The following is a 24,087-nucleotide window of genomic DNA, read 5'->3' on the forward strand; positions in this document are numbered from 1 at the left end:
GTTTTCTTACATTTGATTATAATAACAAACCATTCATATCCCTTAGTGATCAGAGAAAGAGTGTTTATTGGCATGACAGTGATGAAACCTTCCATCTTTCTGCAGTGGTTTGATAATTTATCATTTCTAAGGGGCTTTAAGTCTTTGAAGTTGGAAAGTCTCCTTGCTCTGACCCTAATCTTTGTCTCATTGCAAATTATCTATCAGACTTGGGAGTCTGGTTGGGGCATTCTTACTTTCATTTTAAAGTAGTCTTTTAAAATTGAAAGATTACTTTAAACTCAAAACTGTTGTGGACATGAAAACATTTGAGCTTCACTACAGATCTCCCACTGTAACTACATAGAAGTTAATTTGGGTTTGTTTGCTATTAAAGAGATATTGATCTATATAAAACATCCAAACAAATCAGTTTGAGTAAAAATGGTTTTATACACGACAATTGAAATCAATCAGAATCAGTGTTTGGCACCACTGGGTTGTGTTAATACCTGTCCCACAATTTCAAGTGAGTAGTTTTACCTGCAAATGATGTTTAAGAGCACTGTAAAATGTGATGATGGTCCAAAGAAAAAGACATGTTTCTGTATCTGAAATGTTTTGACAACCAATGAGTGTAGTTTCTCCAAATAAATTAGTTATTTTTTTCTATCTGCTGAATCTTTTGTAGTCAATCAATCAATCTTTATTCCAGGCCTAAAAGGTCCATAAAAAGGTAAAACAAAATAAGAGAAAATAATAAAATAAAAATAAAAAAAATAAATAATAAATAAAACATGACATTCACTGAGTCACAAATAAATGATGACACCAATGTTCCACAATCTTGAGAAAAATCTCACTGTACTAAAAACAGGATTTACTAAAATTGCAATTATATTATTGCATGACACAGAAAATCTACACATACATCTATACATGAGATTATGCGGTCACCAACTATACAGCCTGTTTACAACAATTCAGGCGCGTTGATAGTTCGTCCATGTAGATGTTAAAAAGGTAAGGGACAGTAAACTTCCTTCCTTACTCCGTTACAACTTTAAAGGAATCAGACATTGTGTTGGCCCATTTTACAAACATTGATTGATGACCATACCAGTAGACCAGAATTCTAATTAGATATTTGGGTACACCTCTGCTTTCTAACTTGCCGAACAGTTTTGGTGATTCACACGATCAAATGCTTTAAAGGCATCAATAAAACATAAATACTGTAGTGTTGTGCAAATTATACCAGTCTAAATCTCCTGTAGTGCAAAATACACATGTCTGTGCATGTTTGGGTTTAAAACCGAATTTCCATTTTAGTCTTTAAAACAACAGAATTTGCACCTATATATTTAAAAATGTTGCCTCTCTAATTACATAATTTTTTAAATATTGCAAAATGAAAATGTTTGGGTGTTGTGTGTCTCTTATGTCTGGTAATGGACTGCTGACCATGGTGTACCCCGCTTCTTGTCCAATAACCGCTGGCGATAGGTTGACTTTTATTGACGAATTATCTTTTTTATTGAATAATTTAAATTGGTGAAGTTACTTGATTATATGTGTTTGCTGAAGTCCAAAACTATTCTCTAAATCCAAGTAGTTTTACTTGAGCAGCTAATTAAAAGAGAGGAAGCGTATTTTTAGAGCACAATCTTTGTCCCAGAATCCTTAGCGGCGGGGGAAGCAAAAATGAAGTCGGCCATGTCGTGTTAAGGAGTCAAGGAACGGGACGAATGTGGTTCAGGGATAGCATCTCATTAGTTTTATGTTATGCAGTTTTGAAACATTGCTTCAGAATATTTAACATTTGATTTTGCGTCGGAAGATAAACATATTATTCGATAACGAGCGCTTTAGTTAACTCAGCGGATAAAAATGAGCGGAGGAGGGACGCCGTACATTGGCAGCAAAATTAGCCTAATCTCTAAGGCCGAGATTCGCTATGAAGGAATTTTATACACCATCGACACTGAAAACTCGACAGTAGCTCTTGCTAAAGGTAAGAAGACCCACCCAAAGAGGATTGTAGCTCTCATTCGAGCAAAATTCGGAATTTTCCAACAGTAGTTTTGTCAATGTGCTTTTTAACGCAGTTCTCTTAGTTAGCTAGCATTTTGCTAGCCTGCTAACGCCTAGCTAAACTGTGGTAACGCTATCTCTTTTGTTTACGTTGATTTCGGCCTTTTCTTTAATCCACCGTTGAGAGAGAAATGGTTTCAACAGTTTGCATATTTATACTATAAAACATTTTTTGCCCCTTGAATTGTATTTAAGTCCGAATTTCCAGTTTTTATAAGATAATTGGGAAATACAAGTCACTTTTTAATGCTCTGAAACATTTTCATTAAGTTTAATCACAATTTTTAACAGGTTCGCCGTTGTATATTTTTAAATATGACAATGAATAGATTATGAACGTGAACCTTGTCATTGCATTTTAATTCAGTGTTTAGTTTTAAAGAATGTTCTAGACTGGCCTCATCCATTGTTTATTTTTTAAATGTTATTGATTAGGTCTCTAGTAGAAAAATATTGGAAGAATCGTTGTAGTTATGCAAGCAAGAGTTTAATGTAAAACCAAAAGAATGTAATGTTTCAACCATCAAAACGACTTTGAAGTAATACAAGAAATCAAAGAGCTGTAGTGTTTTTTCTCTCTTAACTTGTGAAACATTGTGACTCAAATTACAACATTCATCAGCAAATATGTACAGTTTTTAAAAAAATCAATGCTTGGATTGAAATTGTTTTAACTTCTAATAGTCATTTATTCATTCAAAAAAAAAAAAAAATCACATTTGTGATCTTTCTAAGTGTTCCAGGAGGACACTTTTATGAGTACCCTGTATCTGTAAGCGTATTTACCAATCAAGTAATCACAGCTCAAATAATAGCCACAGATTCACTTATAGTAGCTGATTTTTGTAACTTTGCATTTTATTTCCAAACAGTTCGCTCTTTTGGCACTGAAGACCGTCCCACAGAAAGGCCTATACCTCCTCGGGATGAAGTGTTTGAGTACATCATCTTCAGAGGAAGCGATATAAAAGACCTAACAGTTTGCGAGCCACCCAAAGCCACTAGCTCTCTTCCTCAGGACCCTGCCATAGTGCAGGTAAGTGTATTTATGTGGAGAAAAACGGCTTATTATGCTGATTTTCACGTTTTCTGTATTAAACGTCTTTTGTCTTCACCCATGTTGATCAGAAAAGAAAGTTATGTCTCCAGAAATGCTATTTTTCAGGAACTGAAAACAAAATCATATTGCTTCTAAAAGTAAATTCATGTTGCCACACACTCCTATTTTACACTTTTCACTGTAAATGTACCAATGAACTCTTTACATTAGACGGATGTAAAAGGTGATCATCAAAATAGATATTTTCCCCAAAAAACGAAGTGCCTAAAATGGAGATAATAAACGATGTGTTAAATGGGCCAAAACGAATGAGATGTATTTATAGGAATTAAATATGAATCATGAAATTAAATCTGCTGTTAAAAAAAAAAAAAGAGAGAGAGAAAGACCATGATTTTATTTTTTTCAACTACAACTGATCAAATTGCTTATAAGTAGTGTATGCAAGGTGGTGTATTGGTCATTTTAGGCTTGCACGGATTTACTTATTTTATTAACTGTTGAGCAATTTATTAAAAACGTATGTGTATTCTTACAATTGTCTTTACTTTTTTTAGTCATCAATTGGAACCTCCAGTGCAGCATCTGCACCATCATTCCGGTCAGCTGGTTCCTATGCAGCATTCAGCAGGGCTCCGGTTCCTTCCTACAGCCAGTTTGGCGTTCCACCAATCGGGTCGCAGCAGTTTGGATCTGCTGGAGGTCAGTCGCTGTCACAATTAGAAAAAAAAAGAAGAAAAAAGACAAACATTCCTTATAGTCAAAATCTTGTTGCCAGGATGCACTATAACCAAAGAAATGTTTATTTGTAGTTGAGAATGTGTATAAACTTTGTCATTAAAGAACAAGAGGCTCTGATTTTATCACAAAATTACAACTTTTAGCGTTTTTTACTAGTGAAGCAGACTTGTCTGATAGATGACACAATCAAAGTAAAGTCACCTCCATTGTTCATAGCATTGCAGCAAATCAAAAGAATGAAAGCCTTTCAGCGTAACAGTTTATCTGCATTTATTTGTGCTCGGCGTTCATGTGTTGGGCAAAGACAAGCAGCGGATCCAATACAAAGTTGTATCAACGTCAACTTAGATTTGCTTTTTCCTTTACTTTGTAGGACGTACAAGTCCTCAGCGGGACTCTTTGGCTAAAAGTGCCCCTGTGGAGCCGTCAGTGCAGGCTCCCCCGTCAGCTGCACATGGTCAGCCTGCAGCCGTTGGTCAGAGGAGTCAGCCAGGAGTGACGGCCAAACCCAGCAGCTCCGCCACTGGCAGCCAGAAACCCCCTGATCTGCTTGAGCAGAAGAAAGGTGAGGCTTTAACAAGCTCATATGTTTGTGTCAGTGCCAGATATTTATTTATTTGGTTCATCCTGGAGTATAAATTGTAAATGCCTAAAGTTATTACTATCGTGTGTTCAAAACGTTTCTATACTGACTTAGTCTGAAAGTTTACTCAGAGAGGAAGATGTCACTAAGCCGGTTAAAGATTGCGTACACAGTCGGAGGCAAAAATGTTAATTTTTGGTGTCTGTTTTCACTGATGAGCATCTGAATGTTTATTGTTCAGCTCCTGTTGTTCAGAAGACTTCCCAGCCCGATCATGAGCAGGGTGCTGTTGAGAACCGGGATCCTAACAGGCGTCAAATTGGTAAAATAAACTTAAGCAAATATTACAGGAATCAGTTTTCTTCGTCTGCAGTATTGTTAACAAGAGATTTTACCATGCTTAATGTTATATTTGTCAAACTTGCTCTATTTTCTAAATGTGAATGTTTTCCTGGTATTAGCTGGTGTTCAGTCCAACCGCCGCGGCCGGGGAAGAGGAAACCGCAGCAGGGGCAGAGTAAACCTGCGTAAAGATGGCACCATGAAATTTGATGAGGACTTTGACTTTGAAACTGCCAACGCCCAGTTTCACAAGGATGAGATTGACAAGGAGTTTCAGAACAAGCTGAAACTGAAAGGTAACATTTCGGCTCAGGATGATGTCTGATTCAGCAGCTGTTAGCTACGCCACATTATTTAAAAAAATAATACAAACGTCCCTCTGCATCATCCAGACTCTAAAATGCTAAAAAATAATTACACAATTTGTTTTAGATGAGCATTTTTTCTTTTTCTTTTTTTTTTCTGCTAAAGAAAAAAAAAAGCAAAGTGTTGTTTCTGATTTCTTTCAACTAACAGATGACAAACCTGAAAAGGCTCTGAACGGAGAAGAAACTGCTGACTCGGAACATCCAGCCAACGAGGGCGCCACTGAGGAAGAGGAGGCTACGATAAACACCTGCTACTATGACAAGACTAAGTCCTTCTTTGATAACCTGTCCTGTGATGATTCAAGGTACGACAGCTCACACAGCAGATGCATCCAACTCTGTGTGGACTTGATATTTAACTGTATCATCACTGGTTTGACTTTATGTTCATGAACTTCATATATTTCAGCATGTGAAACCGCAACTGACTTTTTGTTTTTATCTCCTCAAGCAAATCGGGTGATGGCGGATTTCCAAGGTAAGTCAAATATTCTCTTTAAGTTTCATCATTTACTGCAGCGGCAAATTTTTAACTGGTGAACCGAGTCAAATCTCAGAAGTCTGTTAAAATTTCTCTGTAGAATAACCACATTATATTTGTTTTAGTTTTGCTAAAACAAATAAAATGATGGCTGTTTTTTTGGTTTTTAGGTTGTATTCACTCAAGGAAAGTCCCTTGTTTGGTCTGGACCAAAAGCAGACTTTATTTAATGTTTTTTTTGTGCTGTTTGCTTTCAAATTGCTCTTTTTTTTTTGTTTTCTTCTTCTGCTTTTTGCAAGTGGACTATAATTTGTAAACAAAGCAATGCGGGTGATGATCTTTGCTCCCATTGGACAGAAATGATGGGGTGGGACAGAACACAGACTAAAATAGTAAGCAAACTCTGGAGGTTCTGCTGCTGCATTTCTGTGGTGCACATTTGTCCTGTTATTACAACTGAAACAGCGTTTTGAATTTTTAAATCAGCTCATACAATGCAGGTTTCACACTGTAATATTTCAAATTTTATAACTGTGTCAGTAAATGCTGGTGCAAGCTGAATGAGACCAGATTATCTGCATTGTCTGACCCACGACATGCTGGCAGCAGCATGACTAAGCAGAAAACGGATCAGATGCGACTTCAGTTCAGTCATTACATGCAGTAACAGCATTAGCTACAGTATTTTTACGAGAATTACCAGCAGTGGTGTCTGGTGAAGTCCTAAAAAGGCGTGTAATTCCTGTAGTTGGTTCAGATTAATCCTGGTCTGTATTAAAACCAGAAGCGAACTGCAGCAGAGTTCGCCTGGAAGCGAGACCGCCTCAAGAAATGGGTCTCAGTCCGGTTGTTTGGTCAGCACCGGAGTTTGCTTGAGTGTATTTAACACTAAGACAAAAGAACCAACAAGGGAAACAAACTCTGGTCAGGCGTAAATACATCCTTATTTTGCTTTTGCATCCTACCGTCACTTAAAGCAAAATGTGAACATTTGGAACCAAAAGCTTCCTGTTACCAAGCAGTTCCTCCACATTTTGTGTGTTTTTTTTAAATTTAATTAAATTTTTTTTATTGCTGTTCAAAGTTAACAACTGTGAGCCGACTTTGCGTTTGTGTCAGGGAGCGCAGGCCAACCTGGGCAGAGGAGAGACGAATGAACGCAGAGACTTTCGGCATCCCTCTCCGACACCAACGTGGAAGAGGCGGTTTCCGTGGGCGAGGGTACATGGGGCCCCGCGGAGGCCGGGGCCGGCCATCGAGCAGAGGGTTCTTTGGGCCGCCGCGGGGGGCCCCGCCCGGCTTCAGAGGCGGATTCAGAGGTGGCAGAGGAGGCCGTGATTTCTCTGATTTTGAATACAGGGTAACTATAACAAGAATGCTTAATTGCTGTATTATCATATTCATATTATATTGTCATATATCATATTATCATAACGTATTCAACTGAAATCTAGTAGAAAGAAAAGCTGAATCAGCTTTTTGCTGATTCCAGGTGCTTTTTCTTTATCTGTTCCAGAAGGATAACAAGGTGGCTGCGTAGTACTTCAGTGATGGATCCACCAAGAATTGTAGCCACTTGTCATGAAATTATGCCGTTTGTAGAAATTTCCTGTGGTCTCTACATTTGACAGAAAGAATGAAGACATTATTTGGACACCAGCACCTCGGTGGACTGCCTGACACCAGGGGGTGACGGCCCCACTCCCGCTCTCCACCTTGAGACTTTTTGGTTTCTTTCTCCAGAAGTTTAGTTGGAAAAATTAGAAGATCACATGTAAATACAAAGCTTTGGAGTAATTGCGTACTTTTGCATCAGTTGAATTCCTTTCTTACTAAAGTTGTCTTTGATATTGTCGATATTAGGAGCTGTACGCTCTGGAACTGTGAGCAGATTGCAGCCCATGTGATCAATAGCTTTACTCTTTTTCTTTTTTTTTTTTTTTCTTTTTGATATTTGTCGGCACCAAATCTGTCACCACTGCCTGTTGCACCATGCGTTTTTCTGCTCAGTTAGGTTGCCATGTGTTCAGTGTTTTTACTTCATTAGTAGTATTTTTTTGTTTATCTTTGATTTTCTATGAAGTAGTGAGGCTTTACAGAATCATAAATCAGAACTGTTTGTAAAGAATGAATGTAAAACTAGTTCAAACCAGCTGATTTTTGTCCCCCCCTTTGGACTTATGTTGGCTCTCAGACCTCCTGCGTCAGATGAGTTGTTTTCCTGCTGGATGTCTGCAGGTACCCAGAGCTTTCAAATGCAGACATCAAAGTTCTTTTGTTCGGTATGTTTGACAAAGCTTCAGCTGCACAGGGATTTAATTTTGGCTGTGTTTACGTTGAAAATATGTTAATTATCTTACGTCTTGGCAAAAGACAACAAGTTCTATTTCCCTAAATTTGCTGTTTTGCCAAGAAAAAAGTCTTCAATGGAAAATTTGTCACTTATATGTACGTTCCTGTAATTTCAGTACTTTAAGTCCTTGTTTTGTTTTTTGTTGTTTATGTAAAGACGTCCCTTTGTGTTGTCGTACTCATTGGTGTGTCCCCCATTATGTCAGGCAGCAATTCACACAGCTAAATGAAGCACTTGTAGTGTTACAGGAGTTGTTTACTCAACATGGGAAACGTCTGACGAGGGTTCAGATGCATTTTTAACTGGATTTCTGATAAATTGTAGCTCCATTTGTTGCATCGTCAATGTGATCGTTCTCAGGAGTGAATTTATTTTTTTACCGACTCGTGAACAAAGGGACAAAAAGCTGGATGCGGCGACCAGTACTTTCAAGAAGGTTCTCGTTTGTTTTTAAATCCGATCCTCAAACTTTGTAGGGAGTGCCTTGAGCATGGTGGTATGATTTCTTTCCCCTCGTATTTCTCCCATTAACTTAAATGTTACATTGTGACAGAAGTACTGCTGGCACTACAAGGTGAGAATAGATACTTTTTTTTTTCCTTTTTCTTCAAATGTGGTTAAGTTGGCAGCGCAGTAAATGTCTTATAAGGTTATCGCACAAACAACTTCTAAATGCACGATGGCCTGTGGAAGTAATGCTTTATATTGGCTTTAACAGCAACCAATAAGATTTGATTTAAGCCTAAATTGTTATAACTGACATTTTTCATGTTTGCTACTCTTTCCAGTCACTGGAATTGTTTTCTTGGGATATCATCAAAATTGAGTTTTTACAAAAAATAAAGAGTTGTACAATTTACATGTCGTCCTTGTTTATTTTCTTGTTTGAGTTTTTCCTTCCTTCCTTCTTTTTTTTTTTTTTTGCATTGCTTTATTGCGCAAAGCCTTGATGTGCATGCCTGGTTTCCCAAACTTGGGTAATAAAATGTCTCAACTTTTGAACAAATCAAACTGTTCAATCCATCATCAGGAAGAGTGAAACAACTGAAAATTACAAAATCTCCAACCTGCTAATTGATGTCTCATCTCTGAATCCTATCGATTATACCTGCTTTTCCTTGCAGGATCATGGGTTGCACATACTAGAAAGATTTTATTTTCTTTTAATAACTTTGTTAAACATTTGCTTTCTTCTTGATTTTAAAAATAGGGGTCATTTTTAATCTGAAATTATTTGACATAATTTGCTAGGGTTGTATAGCAATTGAACAAAAATGCAATTCTTGCACATCTGCATTGGAATATTCAATTCCCAAAAGTTTCTTTTAATTTTGAATTAAAATGTATATGTATATTTGTCGGGAATTTTTTTAATGGCTTAGGGTGAAACTAACATTTACTGACAGATCATCTTTTTCTAAAGGTTTGTCCTAGTGTTATCCTTTCTGCTTTTAAATTGAGCTTGCTACAAATAAAAACTGAACGGTGTTTAATTGAAATGTGTTTGTAAATAGAATAAATACATTTGTACTTGCATAAAAGCTTTAACGACATATTTTCGCATACAACTGGTAGATATTTTGTTGGGGGGGGGGCGCCACTGATCAACTAAAACGTTGAAATGAGAAGCTGCGTTTGACCGTCAACTTTCCAGCAGATGGCGCTAATCCTGCGGATGCAACACAGTCATTTAATTCTGGAGGCGAAGAAGACGTGCGGCGGAGTCAAAGATACTAATAATATAAGTTATGCTGAAGCTGTTAAAAAAGTGAAACCTAAGGAAGTTATAAGGAAAGTTCAACCGAATCCAACAACAGATCAGAGACAGAGTGGAACTGAAACTAGTTTAACAGTTGAAAAGATTCTGTTGTTCATTGCATATGTAATTAATTGTACAGATCAAGTTAAGCACAAAACAGAAAAAATCAAAATAATTGTGAAAGGGGCAGAGAGGTTTTTTGGTATTAAGGACATATCTTGGGAACACATAAATACGAGGTTAGGGGCAGAAGGAAAGGTAGGAGGTCAGGAAGATAAAAACTGATCATCTTACAATGGAACGCTAGAAGCCTTATTGCAAATGGACAGGAGTTTAAAGGATTTATTAGAGATTGTAAAGATGATCTAGATATTATATGTATTCAAGAAACATGGCTTAAACCAAATCTTGATTTTGTTATAAAAGGATATGAAAGCATTAGAAGAGACAGAGAGGGAGGATCTGGAGGAGGGTGTATAACATTTATTAAACAAGGAATTCAGTTTAGATTATTAGCTAAAGGAAGAGAGTTAGAATATATAGTTATTGAAATTTGGACAGTAAATGGACGATTTAAAATAATCAACTTTTATAATCCATGTAAAAGACTATCATTAGATTTAATGGAGGAAATTGGGGTATTTCTAGAGGGTAAAGTTATTTGGTGTGGGGACTTTAATGGGCACAGCTCCTTGTGGAGTCATCATAATGATCAAAATGGGGATATAATAGAAGAAATGATGGATGTTAAAAATTTGGTATGTTTAAATGATGGAAGTGGGACCAGAATTAATTTTAGAGATAACACAGAGTCAGCAATTGATTTAACATTAGTTTCAAATTCGTTAGCAAGTGTTTGTTTGTGGCAAGTTTTAAATAAAACAACTATAGGAAGTGATCATTATCCTATTAGGACTGAAGTAAAGTTAAATATAGAGAGGTATTGTATAAAAGGGATAAAGAAGTGGTCTTTTAGGTCCGCAGACTGGGGAAAATTTAGGAAAAGTAGTGAAATAAAAATGTTAAAAGTAGACATGAACAGTAGCATTGATGATTTAAATTCTTCTATATGTAATGCTATCTTTGAATCAGCTGATCAGGTTATAAGGAAGGAAGGCGGGGGAAGAGACAGAAGGTTGGTGCCCTGGTGGACATCAGAATGTACTAAAGTTATAAAGAAACGAAATAAAGCATTCAAATTATTAAAAAGAAATCATAATTTTCAGAATCTGAATGAATACAAGAAATTGCAAGCAAATGTAAGAAGGGTTATTAAAAATGCAAAAAGAGATTATTGGAGGAGTTTTTGTAATTCAATAGGGAAAGAGACAGATATTTCTAAGGTCTGGGCAACAATTAAAAGGATGAATGGGATTAAGAGAGTAAGTGGATATCCAATACTAAATGATGGAGACATAACAGCAGTTACTGACAGAGAAAAGGCAAAAATGTTAGTAAATACTTTTGTTAAAATCCATAGTTCTGAAAATATTAGTGAAGAAGGAAAAAAAGGAAGGCAAAAGACAATATTGGAGAACAAGAATTTATTGCAACAAATGGAAGATACAAATGATCCATTGAATATGTCTTTTACAATAAATGAGCTAAATAGGGCACTCAAAAAATTTAAGCTATCAGCTCCAGGAAAAGATCAAATTTGTTATGTTATGGTTAGTAATTTAAGTGAGTCTTCTAAAAATATTTTATTAGAAATGTATAACAGGATATGGGAGGACGGGGAACTACCAAAAAGTTGGAAGGAAGCAGTGATTATTCCAATCCGAAAACCAGGGAAAGATGAATCCAAACCAGAAAATTATCGGCCGATAGCGTTAACATCCAACTTATGTAAGATAATGGAGAGAATGATAAATGAAAGATTAACATATTATATAGAAAAGAAGGGACTTATGTCGTCTTATCAGAGTGGTTTCAGGAGAGGGAGAAGTACAATGGATCCAGTTTTATGTTTAGAGCATGAAATTAGAAAGGCTCAAGTGAACAAAGAGAGTGTTGTGGCAATATTTTTTGATATTGAGCGAGCATATGATATGATGTGGAGGGAAGGATTATTAATTAAAATTAGAATAATGGGTATAAATGGTCATATGTTTAGATGGATCAAAAATTTTCTAGAAGGAAGACAAATACAAGTGAGGATAGGGAAGGATTATTCTCAGAGTATGAATATAGAAAATGGGACACCACAGGGTAGTATAGTAAGTCCGTTATTGTTTTCAGTGGTAGTTAATGATATGTTTAAAGAAGTAGAGGGTGGAATGGGATTTTCACTTTTTGCTGATGATGGAGCAATGTGGAAAAGAGGAAGAAATTTAGAATTTATTGTTAAAAAGCTTCAGGGAGCAATTTTAGCTGTAGAAAAATGGTCGTATAAATGGGGTTTTAAACTTTCTGTAGAGAAAACTAAAATAATGGTTTTTACAAGGAAAAGAGTTTATGGAAAAACTAAATTAAAATTATATGGTCAGGATTTAGAAAGAGTTAAACAATTTAAATTTCTTGGAATGTGGTTTGATGAAAGAATGACATGGGGAGTGCATATTAAGAAAATAATTGATAAATGTAGGAAAGTATTAAATATAATGAGGTGTTTAGTTGGAACGGAGTGGGGAGCTGATAGAAAATCATTAAAAGCAATTTACACTGGGTTAATTAGGTCAGTCTTGGATTATGGATGTATAGTTTATAATTCAGCAGCAGATTCAAACCTCCATAAGTTGAATATTATTCAACATCAGGCTTTAAGATTATGTACCGGTGCTTTTAAAACATCTTCAACAGCAGCTTTACAGGTTGAAATGGGAGAAATGCCTCTTAAACTTAGAAGGGATCAATTATCCTTAAATTATTGGTCAAATCTACAGGGACAAAGAAATGATCATCCAACATTAGAAGTACTTAAACATGGCTGGGAAAAGGAAAAGAAACAATTAAAGAGCTTTGGATGGATAATAAACTCTAAAGTTAATGAAATTAATTTAAATCAGTTAGATACATGTCAGGCAGTTCCATTATCTGCGGTTCCACCTTGGATACTTCCTGATGCTGAGGTTGATTTTTCTTTTTTAGAAAAGAACAACAAAGATAAATTTAACAATATGAATAGATATATAATACAAGAACACTTAAATGAATATTATAACTATATACAAATCTACACAGATGCATCAAAAAATACAGCTAATAAGGTAGGGATAGCATTTATTGTGCCACAGTTTCAAATTAAAGTAGGAAAAAGGATCAGTGATGGCGTCTCGGTGTATACAGGAGAAATGCTTGCCTTGCTATTAGCAGTTCAATGGGTGGAAGAGGTAAGACCAGTAAAATCAATTATTTGCTCAGATTCTAGTTCTTCGTTATTCAGTCTGCAAAATAATAAATCAGATAGTAGACCAGATATATTAATTGAAATACGACAAACACTTTATAGAATCAATATGATGGGGCTAACGGTAAATTTTGTTTGGGTTCCAGCTCATCATGGGGTTAAGGGGAATGAAATGGCAGACAGAATGGCTAAAGAGAGTACTAATCGGGTGAGGATAGATATTAATGTTAGTTTTAATATAACAGAAATAAAGAGTATAATTAAACAAAAAACAAGAGAGAGGTGGCAAAAGTTATGGGAAGAAGAAAAGAAAGGAAGGTGGTTATATAAAATTCAAAAGAATATTGGTCAAATGAGAAGAACAGAAAGAATAAGGAGAGAAGAGATAATTATTTCACGGTTTAGAATCGGACATACTGGACTAAATAGGTCATTATTTTTGATAGGGAAACATCAGACAGGGAAATGTGACTGCGGGGAAGATGAGACAGTGGAACATGCTATTTTGAGCTGTAGGAATTATTTGATGCAAAGAAATAAATTAATTAGAAACCTTAGTAGTATGAAAATTAAATTTGATATTGTTGATTTATTACAAAAAGATTCAGGAAGTAGAGGATATGAGGCCTTATTTTATTTTTTTAAACAGTGTAAGTTGTTTAATAGGATATAGTTTTTTTTGTTTTGTTTTTGTCATGTGGTCCACACTCCTTATCAGTTGGTGGCGGTAATGCTTACCTAAAGTTTCTTGCCAACCGCCATTAAATTTCAACTAGAAGAAGAAGAAGAAGACGTGCGGCGGAAGAAAATGCGCGGCCATCAGAGGTAAACAAGGACAGTTCAGACATGTCGATTGTTTTTGTCCCAAAGAAGCTCCGAGGGAAGGCAAAAATCAACCAAGAAACAATACAGAGGGTAAGAAGCGACGCTGACGAAGCTGATAAAGCGTCAGCAAGGATGCGTTTTACTTCCTGCTTGGTCTGAAACGCTGATTCATAGCTAATGTAGCGACATATTGGTCAGTAAATGTGACTATTTTATCTCTCCTGTGTTTTTTTCTGCTGTAGCTACTGGATGAAAACGACCAGCTGATAAGATGCATCACCGAGTATATGCAGAAAGGACGCGCTGTGGAGTGTGTGCAGTAAGTTAAAACAGCCTGCTGATGATTTTCATGACCCTGCACACTGGACTTTACCTCTATGCCAGTTCAATATTGAATTACTTGAACGGATTATATTTAATGCATATTATATATAAGATCGGCTCGATCTGTAAATGGCACAACAGGCTCAGCAGATAGACAAACAAAGCTTGTCTAGAAACAAGAGGTCTCACTTTAACATAAAGTGTGAGTGTGTCCGTTACGTATTTTGGTTAAAATATATTTATATTCATTCAGTAAATTTACTCAAAGTGGGTAGGTTAAAACTAGCGATTCTTCATACCAATATTACAAACGTATAGTGTAGTAAACCCCCTAAACGATCCCCCTCCTCCCACCACCACAAAAGGTTATTTAAGTTAATGTAACTAGTTATTACCCACCGCTGTTTTTAATCAAACAGATTAGAGATTTTGTTGGCATCAGGTCAGTTTTCTTGGGGTCCTATTTAAAAACTGTTTTTCAGATTCTGAAAAACATAGTTTAGGATTTGTAATACATTTATTGAGACAAAAAAGGTCAATTGTGTAAGGCTTTGAGAATATCTGACCACCTTAAGATGAACCTATTTTGGAGTTATAAATCACTCTGTTATTGCAGAATCTGAAGCTAACTTTAGCCTGGTGGTTCTGTAACATACAGAATGTGATTTACAGTTTATTCTACTTGTGCAGACATAAAAATAGGATTTTTAAGGCTACATCCAAGACAGACCATGTCTTAGTCTAAAAAAAAAGTCTCGCAATTACTCTTTAAGGTTTCCTACAGCAGAACCTGTTTTCTTTATGTGTATATATGCTTTCAATAGTGTTAACTGAACGACATGTAATGTAGTGAAGGAACCAGTCTTAAAATGGCTTTCGTTTTCACAAATTCAATTCAATACATGTTTTAAAAGAACTCCAACTGTATTTTAAAGATTAAACAGGTATAAAATGATCAGCTTAAGCTTGATCCCTTCAAGTGGATCTGATTTTCAGCTGCAGCAGATTGTAGTTATTAAAAACAGGGAAATAGCCCTTCAGTAAATCTGGTCTGTTCTGCATGTGAAACAGGTACCAACAGATCCTGCACCGCAACATTGTCTATCTGGCGACCATAGCTGACGCCAGTCCTGATGACACTCCACCCATCACAAGTGTAAGGAGAAGAAACTGAATGCTTATTAAGAGTGAAGCAGTGAGAGCTCATTATCCTCAACTCTGCTCTTTGTTCCCAGTGTTCACCCAGCAGCGCGTCAACACCTGCTCTTAATGGACACGAAGAGACGCGGTGACTGTGGGAGGACAGTTCTCACGTCAGAGGACTTTTATAGAGAAATAAAAATTTACTTTATTCATTCCAGCATGTGCACAATAAAGACCATTTTTAAGTTGTTTCCAGATGTGTGGGAATTTAAATGTGGAATAATTGGCTGACTTTTAACCTATAAGAACAACGCTTTGCATTTCGAATTGCTAATTTTTTATTCGTTTTTTGCATTGCTGGTACACTGTGGGGGGAAAAAAAAAAATCAGTTGCCAGCTCAAAAGAACAATAAGCAACATAAGCCAAGCAGTCCCCCTTCATTTCGTCTTTCAGGGTAACATGTTTTTATTATTTTTCTCCATCTTTTTGTAGAAGCCACTAGTAAACCATTTGTACACAGCTGAGAAGCTAACAGTTACAGTCCAAGGTCTGTAATGATGTCTTTAAAAAAAAAAGAAAAAAAAAGGCTGCAACAGTTGGGGAGATAACACAGACGAAAAGCAACAAACCCTATATGTTGATTGTGCAAAGCACATTAACTATAAAAAGATATATATTTATATGTATATACAACAAACTATTCTCTGTAAACATGTTAAGTATGTTAGTTATCTGAAAACATGGTGTCATTTCATAAATACAGGCAACATTGGCATCCGCAAACATCACAAAAAGAACATTCTGGGCCTTTAAATGCAGCCCACTGCCATAAAACCAAGGGAACAAGGGCTGTAAAGAAAACGAAACCCCTTTTCACACAATGTTTTAGTGTTTAGCATGGTATATTTGGTAACCTTTGTAGATCAATGGTGTAGTTATGACTGTAGGAAAGAAATGTGCTTGTTCACATACAGGGAGGTGGAAAATAATCATGTCATGTCTAAAGTACTAACATATATGGTATAACATGTAATACAAAAATAAGATTAATACTGTCGATACTTGTACACAAAAATATCTCAAAGAAAACATTAGGTTTGTGGGAGTTAGTGTTTTTTTTTATTTTTATTTCTGAGCAAAAGGGAAAGAAAAAAAAACGCCAATTGGAGAGGAGGAAATAAACTTCATGTTCGTCAATAAGCACGCCTCCTCAGCACCATTCGTCCTCTGAACAACGCTTTGGTTGGAAAATAATCTGCAAGTGCTATCAATACCAACATGGCACATAGATACAGCTATAACTCTGAACTCTGGTCAGTTGATGTAAAAGTAGTGTATTTCTCTCAAATTCCACCTCTGCAGTGGCTTACTTTATTTATGCTGAGCCTGCTCAAAGCCTCTTGATAAAAAGAACTAAATATTTATATTTCAACTTCAGTATTTTACAAGCTATGAAACAGTAAGATGCTAGCTGTACTCCGAGTCATCTTGCATGAGATTTGGCAGTTACAGCTATGTAGACACAGTATACTTATTATGGGCAGAAATGAGAGCATTCCAAGCCCTTGCCCTCTCGTAATCCTCTCCCCTCTAGTCTCTCTCTCACACACACGCACACACACACGCACGCAGCTGCAGAAGCAAGTGGGTGACGGCCGTGCACGTCTCCAGCTCTTGTCTGAGGACAGAGAAACAACCACTAGACTAACTGCTGCCAGAATGACACATGCACCGTTCAAAGTTTAAAAGATGGCAGTTCAGAAAACATCAAAATACGCCTTTCTCTTCTTTTAATGTGGAGATGTTTGACATGGAAAAATATAAATACAAAAATGCTGAGCCAGTGTGTGTACTTAACGTCGCCTCTGAGGCTTACAAATTCTTCCAATTCAGTGGGTGTGGAGTTTAATGACTGGAGCTGCAGATCCTCGGCGGCACGTTACTTTGGACTCGTTCGATCAGTACTGGTGAAGGTAGGAGGGCCGATGCTCGTGTTTGAGGGGGAAGGATTTGAAGCCCTTGGTCATGGGTTTGTGTTGTTGCTGCTGTTGCTGTTGTTGTTGCTGCTGCTGCTGTTGGGTGAAGGGAAAACCAGAGGAGATCCCGGCAGAGGCGGAGCAGTCGCCGGCGGTCGACCACACGGGCGACTGCAGCATCTGCATGGAGTCGCTCCACTGGGAGGAAGGAGGCAGGTTCATCTGGTACAAGGAAGAGCTGGGATTGGGCATGGTGTGGGTGTGGGTGGTGTGCTGCCACGGCGCTTTCGGGGGCCAGGTTTTAGTTTTGCTGTCCTGCGGGGCAGAGAGTACGAATGAGTCACGATTCGAGAAGAGAGGTCAGGACGAAGGTTTGCGTCACTTGCAAACTGGAAATAGAAAAATGTTCGGCCTGTTACCTGGTTATCGTCACCAATGTGATGGAGAGGGGGTGAAGGCAGGGTGCACACCTCTGGCTCACCACAGCTGTGTTTCCTAAAGAAAGACAAAGGAGAAGACATCACAAATTAAATTGATTTTTTCATTCAAATTCATGATTTCTATCTTGTAACGTTCAGTTTGTCCATCTCTGTTTTAAAAAGTAGTTATTGAGTGATTACCAGTGAAAAATCTCACCTCCTTTGTTTAACCGCTGCTACGAGGTCCGGCCCGGAAAACATGGAGAACAGGCTGTCCCCATTGGCTGATGAAGTCTCGTCACTGGAGCTGGCCGAGTCTCCCTGATTGGCCGACCAACTGCTGTTTACGGCCTCCCTGAGAAAGCACCCGCAGTGTTTTCATTACAATCTTATAGTAACTTGGAGATCTGATGCGCAGGACCTGCTACGACCAAGTTAAAGACATTTAAGAGTCGTGTGATCATTTCATAAATGACGTTCCTGCATTTGTTTCCGGAAAAGACGACAGAGCGGTTATTTACCTCTAGGTTGTTTTCCTGGATTAGTGTGTAAGCAGGATGGCGTCTCACACTTGTAGGTGGAATTAAACGACAACAACCGCGATTAATGTGGCAAATGCCTCATGGCGTCAGTTGTATTAGGAATTTAATTAAAAACACTGACAAACATTACTGAGAAAGATGATGAACCGCTGGTTTAAATAACTCATGACCTGCATTGCACCTAAATGTTTATAAGTCTTGTTATTGTAATCCAGCTACATTTATAGCAGCATTTACATTTTGCTCTGTTGATTTATTATCAGTGAATTGATATTTAAATCACACAGGATCAATACTCTGACTCCATCCATTTTTAATCAATTAAGGTTTTCATGTAAAATTTCTGTATTTCTACAGACTCGATTTTCTTCATATCTGTTCAGCAGGCTTTAATCCAAAGGCTTTGCAGTTCATTCAGTTGTAACTTTGCAACATTATGAGTTTTAATATTTTAACCTTCTGAGTGGTGACAGTAGAAACTAATTGGTATTTTATAGCAATTTCCATGAGCATCGTAGTCAGAGCTCAGGATAAATTTACTCCTGTGAGGACTGGCAGCTGTTTTAAATGTTTTCTAATCATTTTTCTCACTACAGAATAATGACATTTAAATTGTTTTGACATTGAGTTTAATTTAAAAATACTTCTTTTATCCCAAAAGGTAATTAAATGTTTTTGTAACAAATATCATCCAAGTATCTTCAAACGGTCATTGTGGATGGCGATGCTGTGGTAGCAGTCAGTCCTGCACTCTGAAGAGGCCTCTGACTGAAGACTGTTGCTGCATTAGAGTCTTATGATGTTTGGCTGAGACAATATTTCACAGTAACATGTCCTGGATGACACCATCTGCTGCCCACCTCATTTGCTCCTCTTTAAGTCTTTACAATTTTTTCAAAGCAGGAAGTCAATGATATGGCAGATGTGCTTTGTAGATGCCTACCCCTCACTGAAGTACTCTGGGTGGGACCAGGTTCTGTGTTGCTCATCAGGCATCGGCCAGTTGCTGCGCGTGTTGCTGGGGCGACGGATGTGCTGCACCTGCCTTTTCTGCTGCATGGCTTGACTGACGCCGGCAACGTAACGTGCAAACTCTGGGTCAGAGCCAACTGCATGGAGGGAGAGGGAGAAAGAGAGAGAGAGGGAGAGAGAGAGAGAGAGAGAGAGGAAGGTAGGTGGGTGTGTGGAGGGTGGGGGAGATAAACACATGAGAGTTTCTGACGCCCTCAGCTTTTCCCTTTCATACCCAGGAGCTCAATCCATTTAAGCCAGACTGTCTACGATGGCAGAAAAATCACAATAGCCATAAGTCAACTCTGCACGGTAGGCTTCGACTGCAATCAAAAGAGTCTGCTGCGCTGTAAATAGAAACTGACAAGCCCAGCTCAGCACATAACCCCAATTTATCATCTCATCCAGATGATGCAGCTGCTCGGCTAGATTATTCAAATTGGGATGGTGCATAATTACGTACGACATGGCTACTAAATGGTTTTAAACAGCTTTTGTTGGTGATTATCTCGCCTTTTGTTCCTAATGTTCTCCTGTCTGCCTGTCCTGTTTTGTTTATGTAATTGGATCTCTGCAAACTAATTTTCTTTTATGAGTCAAGAAAGACTTCAGATGATAAACTTTTTAAGCTGATTAGTAAAACACCCAGAGCAAGCATTCAGGAGTTTCAGCTCAAGGCGATTTTACAGTTTCGCTCAAGGCGACCACTAACCTTCTGAACATTGTTCTCCTGGTGCAACGGACCCCCAACATTTCATTTGTCTGTGTCTTTATGCCGCAATCAACAGGCTTTGTCCTCTGGACTGATGTTAGCATCAAGAGTGAGTTGGTTCAATAATGAAGCCTGAATCAAAAGCTATGGGGTTTTTTCTAGTTGAAAGGTCCAATTGTGGACATGTTTGTGAATTAGAGCAACATAAAGTTGAACCAACACTCACTTTTTATTTATTTTGAGGTGAACTATTCATAAGAGACTTGATAATATCCCTTGGTATACAGACCAATTAATGGAAAGCTAAGTGGAAGGACAAAGTGTAGAAACTTTTGCAGTCACACTCTTATTTCAATCCTAGCCAGGCTGTTCTTGTTGATTGTGCAGCGTTTTTCTGCCATATTTTCTCCTTCCACTAGACTTTCCACTAAACACGGAATCACTCTGATTTGCACAGACTTTTTGGAGTTTACATTTTGGAGTCATACTGTTTCCTGTACAACTGTCAGGTCAGACTTGCCGAGCCATCTAAGCAACGAGCCAGGCTCTGCTGGGGTTGCTAGGTGAAGGGCAGAGCCTGCTGATTTGTGAAGTTGATTTCCGGAAGTTTTGTAAACTGCTTGCTTTCCAGTTACCAAAAACCATTAACTTATTGCCAAAAACCAATTGGGTGTTTTTTTTCTTCTTTAAGAGCTTTGGTTGTTTTCATAAGCAGTAGAGACCAAAATGGTAATGCAAAAACATGCTAAATGTAAAACCTGCGTAACACGTCCCCTATAATTTTTTGTGATGCTCAAACTTCCAGACGGTAGATGGCAACTCGTGGCCTTACCTGCTGGGTCGAAGGGCATTGTGTCTCCCAGGACTCCAAACATCCCCTCACTCTGGTCCCTGTTGGGCCAAGTATTGTTGCGGGGCCCCTGTGGCTTCTGACCCAGCATGGCCGAGATAACGGTCTCCATGTAGGTGCTGTCCAGGCCCAGACTGTACAGGTCTGAACTCAGGTCAGACAGCCCTGGGGACCCCCACTGGCTGATGGGACCTAAGGGGGACAGTCCTGCTGGGGGGCCTTGTGCTGCAGGCTGTTGCCCCGAGGTGCCAAGCCATTTGTTAGGCACCCTCTGCTGTGGTAGAACCTGTGGTGGGGTCTGCTGGGGTGGCAGCTGGGAAGGAGGAGCTTGCTGCTGGGTGATGGGCTGCAGGAGGTGCTGGTAGAACTGCAGGGCAGGAGGGGAAGGCTGCTGAGGCGGAGGAGGCTGCTGCTGCTGCTGGGATGGGGGCGGCTGGGTTTGAGGCTGAGTCTGTTGCTTCTGCACCGACGGAGGCGGCTGAGTTAGGGAGTTAGACGGCGTCTGTAGAGCAGTGTAGGAAATGGACTGGGAAGCGGGTGGGTGGCCACTCGGCGGCTTCAGCTCCGCAGGGTTAGCAGAGGCCACAGAGTTCCTCCTCTTCACCAGGGGTGACGCCTGCTGGGATTTGCCCATGTTGAATCCTGAGAGAAAGTCGATGACATCTTGCATCTCTTGGTCAGTGGGAAGGTTCTTCCCCTGGTCATCAGATACCGAGCCATTAGCCAGCTGGTTTTGCTGGGTGGCGTCAGGCGTGCTGGACAAGCCGCCCATCTGTAGAATACTCTGTACCCTCCCGTCGTTGTGCCCGAGGCCCTTGGCCTTGTCGTCCGAGCTACTGGTTGAAAGCATGCTGCGGGATGGAGTGCTGGGGATGGAATAGCTGCCTCCGCTGTTGGAGCTAGATGAGACCTTCTTGGCAAACTTGGAAGTCAGTTTAGATATCGTTTTTGGCAAGCCACTGGAGGTTTTGGAGCTGGTGCCCGTAGGCATGTCCGCCTGACCACCGTATTCTGGGCTTTCACGCTGCAGCTGGATCTGAATGGTCGGCAAGGCCTGCTCCCTTTTTCAGAGAAACACAAAGTGTTATCGACAAATGAGAAGAAAGAAAAATAACTCTTGGTTCAACGTCCTCTTACTTTCTCTCTTTCCATCTGTTGATGTCAAACACGGCTGTGTAAAGCACATCTACCAGTCCGAGGGTCTTCTCTGGATCAAGGCTTCGCTGGAGCAGGGACATGGTGGCCGGGTCCTCCTTCAGACACCTGAGCAGAAACAAGAAGATGTGAACTCTACACGATGTCCAAGACTGTACTGCACAAACCAGTTTGGTTTATTATCTGAAACCAAACTGTAACAGTGTTGACCAATGTTTAGTTACGTCTTTGTGTCCATCACTGACGATAAAAGACTTTAGTCTAGGGGTGTCCAAACATTTTGTCACATGGACAAAAATTGTCAAGTTATAAAAACCTGCAAGCCAAAAAATTTGTTTTTTTCCTACTTAATAAAATAAGCCACAATACTTAAATAAAAAAATTTAAAAAAAGAAAGAACAAACATTTGGTCTATTCAGAAGAAACAAAAACAGGATTGAGGTCACTGTCTTGTAAATGCTTCCTGAATTTAGCCAAGTTTAGTAAATTCATTAAAAGCAGATTTAGCAGGAGAAACTAATAAACCTGGTTGTTTGAAGATGAATGCAGTATTTTCTATTATATGATGTTTATACTTTTTACACCCCTGCTTCAGTCCTTTCTTCCCCACAGACGACCATAAGTAGAGACTAACAGACTATTTCAAAGTCACATTAATTTAATCCAAACACAAAAGGAACCATTTTTGGACAGATATGACATATAAACATTGTGTTCTTAGCCAAATTAAAGATTAAAGATCTCAAACGCTGTGGTTTTTAATCAACGCTGCCTTAATCTTACGGCTTAGAAAATGTGTTGGTAGACCCACCATGTTGAAGGAACCTGGACCACCACCTTGGATCCCTCCAGAGTGATGTGGGGAGCGTAGGCCTCCTTATTCTCTATCTGAGCCGTATCAACAACCACCTGTTGAGGCAGAAAAACAAAACACCTCAATCAATTTCCAACAGTGTGCAAATGAAAACAACTTCTCTTAACTATGCAGTAGCTGGACAGTATACAACGACAATATATAACCCGTTTTAGATTTGTCCGGCATTCGTTCACCAGCAAGCAGCGAGAGGCAGGTCAAGGTGAGGAAGCCGAATGCTTTTAATCAGACAGCGTCAAAGCAGAATGTCTTCCTGCTAGTGTGAGCAAATCTGTCCACAAGTTCTCTGAGAGTGGCCTTGGCTCCTCGAAACCCATGGAAGCTGGGTCACAGAGAGGGAGGGAAGTAGGGAGGAGTCCATTTCCTGGATTACAGGAAATGACTCCATTGTTTTTGTCAGAGCAGGTGTATCCTTAAAAAACCCACTTGGAGTTTTTTTTCTTTTCTTTTTTAACCAAAAAGAGCCACACAGATAAACAAATAATGTCAGTATGACATGTCAAATAAATCCAAGAAAGATCACAGAGAGCGAGGGGAATATATATTGTATCCAGAAGAATATGGGATGCGTTCACGTTGGTTTTAATGTCAAATCTGCCTGTTTTGTTCCATTGTTTGATTCTATATTGTTGTACTCCTGTAAGGCATCTTTGAGTACTTAGAAAAGCTCTATACAAATAAAATATTACCATTATATTTTATCCATCCATTTATATATAACTTCATATACTTTAAACCTTTTGAACAACGTAACAACATAGATATCCATATGTCAAAAATAAAGAGTAAAAAGTTTCAAGGAATACAGCATTAAAAAAGAAAAAAGGAGCTCTACTACTCTGCTCAGACTGACAACAAGTATATGAGTAAATGCAGGTGTTTTATTGTGACTTTATTGTGTGTGTGTGGGTGTGTGTGTCCATGCACGCAGCGGTATAGTCTATTTTCAGCTTAGAGACAATAGCCTCCGATTAGGGGCTAATGCAAGACGCTCATTCATCATCTAAGGACTGTTTTACAGTTCTAACTGAGGAGGGAGGGCTTGATGGGAACACTCCGTTTTTTCCCTGTGTGGTCTAACATAAACACGACGATGACCCAGCTTCATTTCGACTCCTTATTTTAAAGACAAAGGGCAAAGAAGCT

General features: G+C 38.6%; 3 protein-coding genes across 4 annotated transcripts in view; 2 read left to right on the forward strand and 1 right to left on the reverse strand.

The window, feature by feature from the left end:
* Positions 1–1,643: 1,643 nt before the first annotated feature.
* Positions 1,644–8,860, forward strand: lsm14ab (LSM14A mRNA processing body assembly factor b). Its single transcript, XM_008405534.3, has 10 exons — positions 1,644–1,993; positions 2,946–3,109; positions 3,691–3,835; positions 4,248–4,439; positions 4,699–4,779; positions 4,919–5,095; positions 5,316–5,472; positions 5,619–5,645; positions 6,768–7,008; positions 7,165–8,860. Exons 1-10 carry the CDS (start codon positions 1,870–1,872, stop codon positions 7,186–7,188), a joined length of 1,332 nt encoding a protein of 443 aa, XP_008403756.2. The 5' UTR covers positions 1,644–1,869; the 3' UTR covers positions 7,189–8,860.
* Positions 8,861–9,661: 801 nt separating this feature from the next.
* On the forward strand, positions 9,662–15,656 carry ss18l2 (ss18, like 2). Its single transcript, XM_008405535.3, has 5 exons — positions 9,662–9,705; positions 13,894–14,024; positions 14,177–14,253; positions 15,330–15,414; positions 15,494–15,656. Exons 2-5 carry the CDS (start codon positions 13,956–13,958, stop codon positions 15,548–15,550), a joined length of 288 nt encoding a protein of 95 aa, XP_008403757.1. The 5' UTR covers positions 9,662–9,705; positions 13,894–13,955; the 3' UTR covers positions 15,551–15,656.
* A 65-nt stretch (positions 15,657–15,721) lies between these two features.
* The window catches only part of garre1 (granule associated Rac and RHOG effector 1), a 34,864-nt gene continuing 26,498 nt past the window's right edge, over positions 15,722–24,087 (reverse strand). For both annotated transcript variants that reach the window (XM_008405536.2, XM_008405537.3), the window contains 7 exons: positions 22,879–22,976; positions 22,050–22,175; positions 20,895–21,973; positions 19,283–19,448; positions 18,015–18,152; positions 17,798–17,873; positions 15,722–17,693 (listed from right to left, as the gene is read on the reverse strand). In XM_008405536.2, coding sequence (XP_008403758.1) covers positions 17,361–17,693; positions 17,798–17,873; positions 18,015–18,152; positions 19,283–19,448; positions 20,895–21,973; positions 22,050–22,175; positions 22,879–22,976 — 2,016 coding nt within the window. In that variant the 3' untranslated portion in view covers positions 15,722–17,360. The remainder of the gene's footprint in view (positions 17,694–17,797; positions 17,874–18,014; positions 18,153–19,282; positions 19,449–20,894; positions 21,974–22,049; positions 22,176–22,878; positions 22,977–24,087) is intronic.

The sequence above is a fragment of the Poecilia reticulata genome, chromosome 3, assembly GCF_904066995.2.
Source record: "Poecilia reticulata chromosome 3, P_reticulata-male-v2, whole genome shotgun sequence".
Classification (NCBI taxonomy): domain Eukaryota; kingdom Metazoa; phylum Chordata; class Actinopteri; order Cyprinodontiformes; family Poeciliidae; genus Poecilia; species Poecilia reticulata.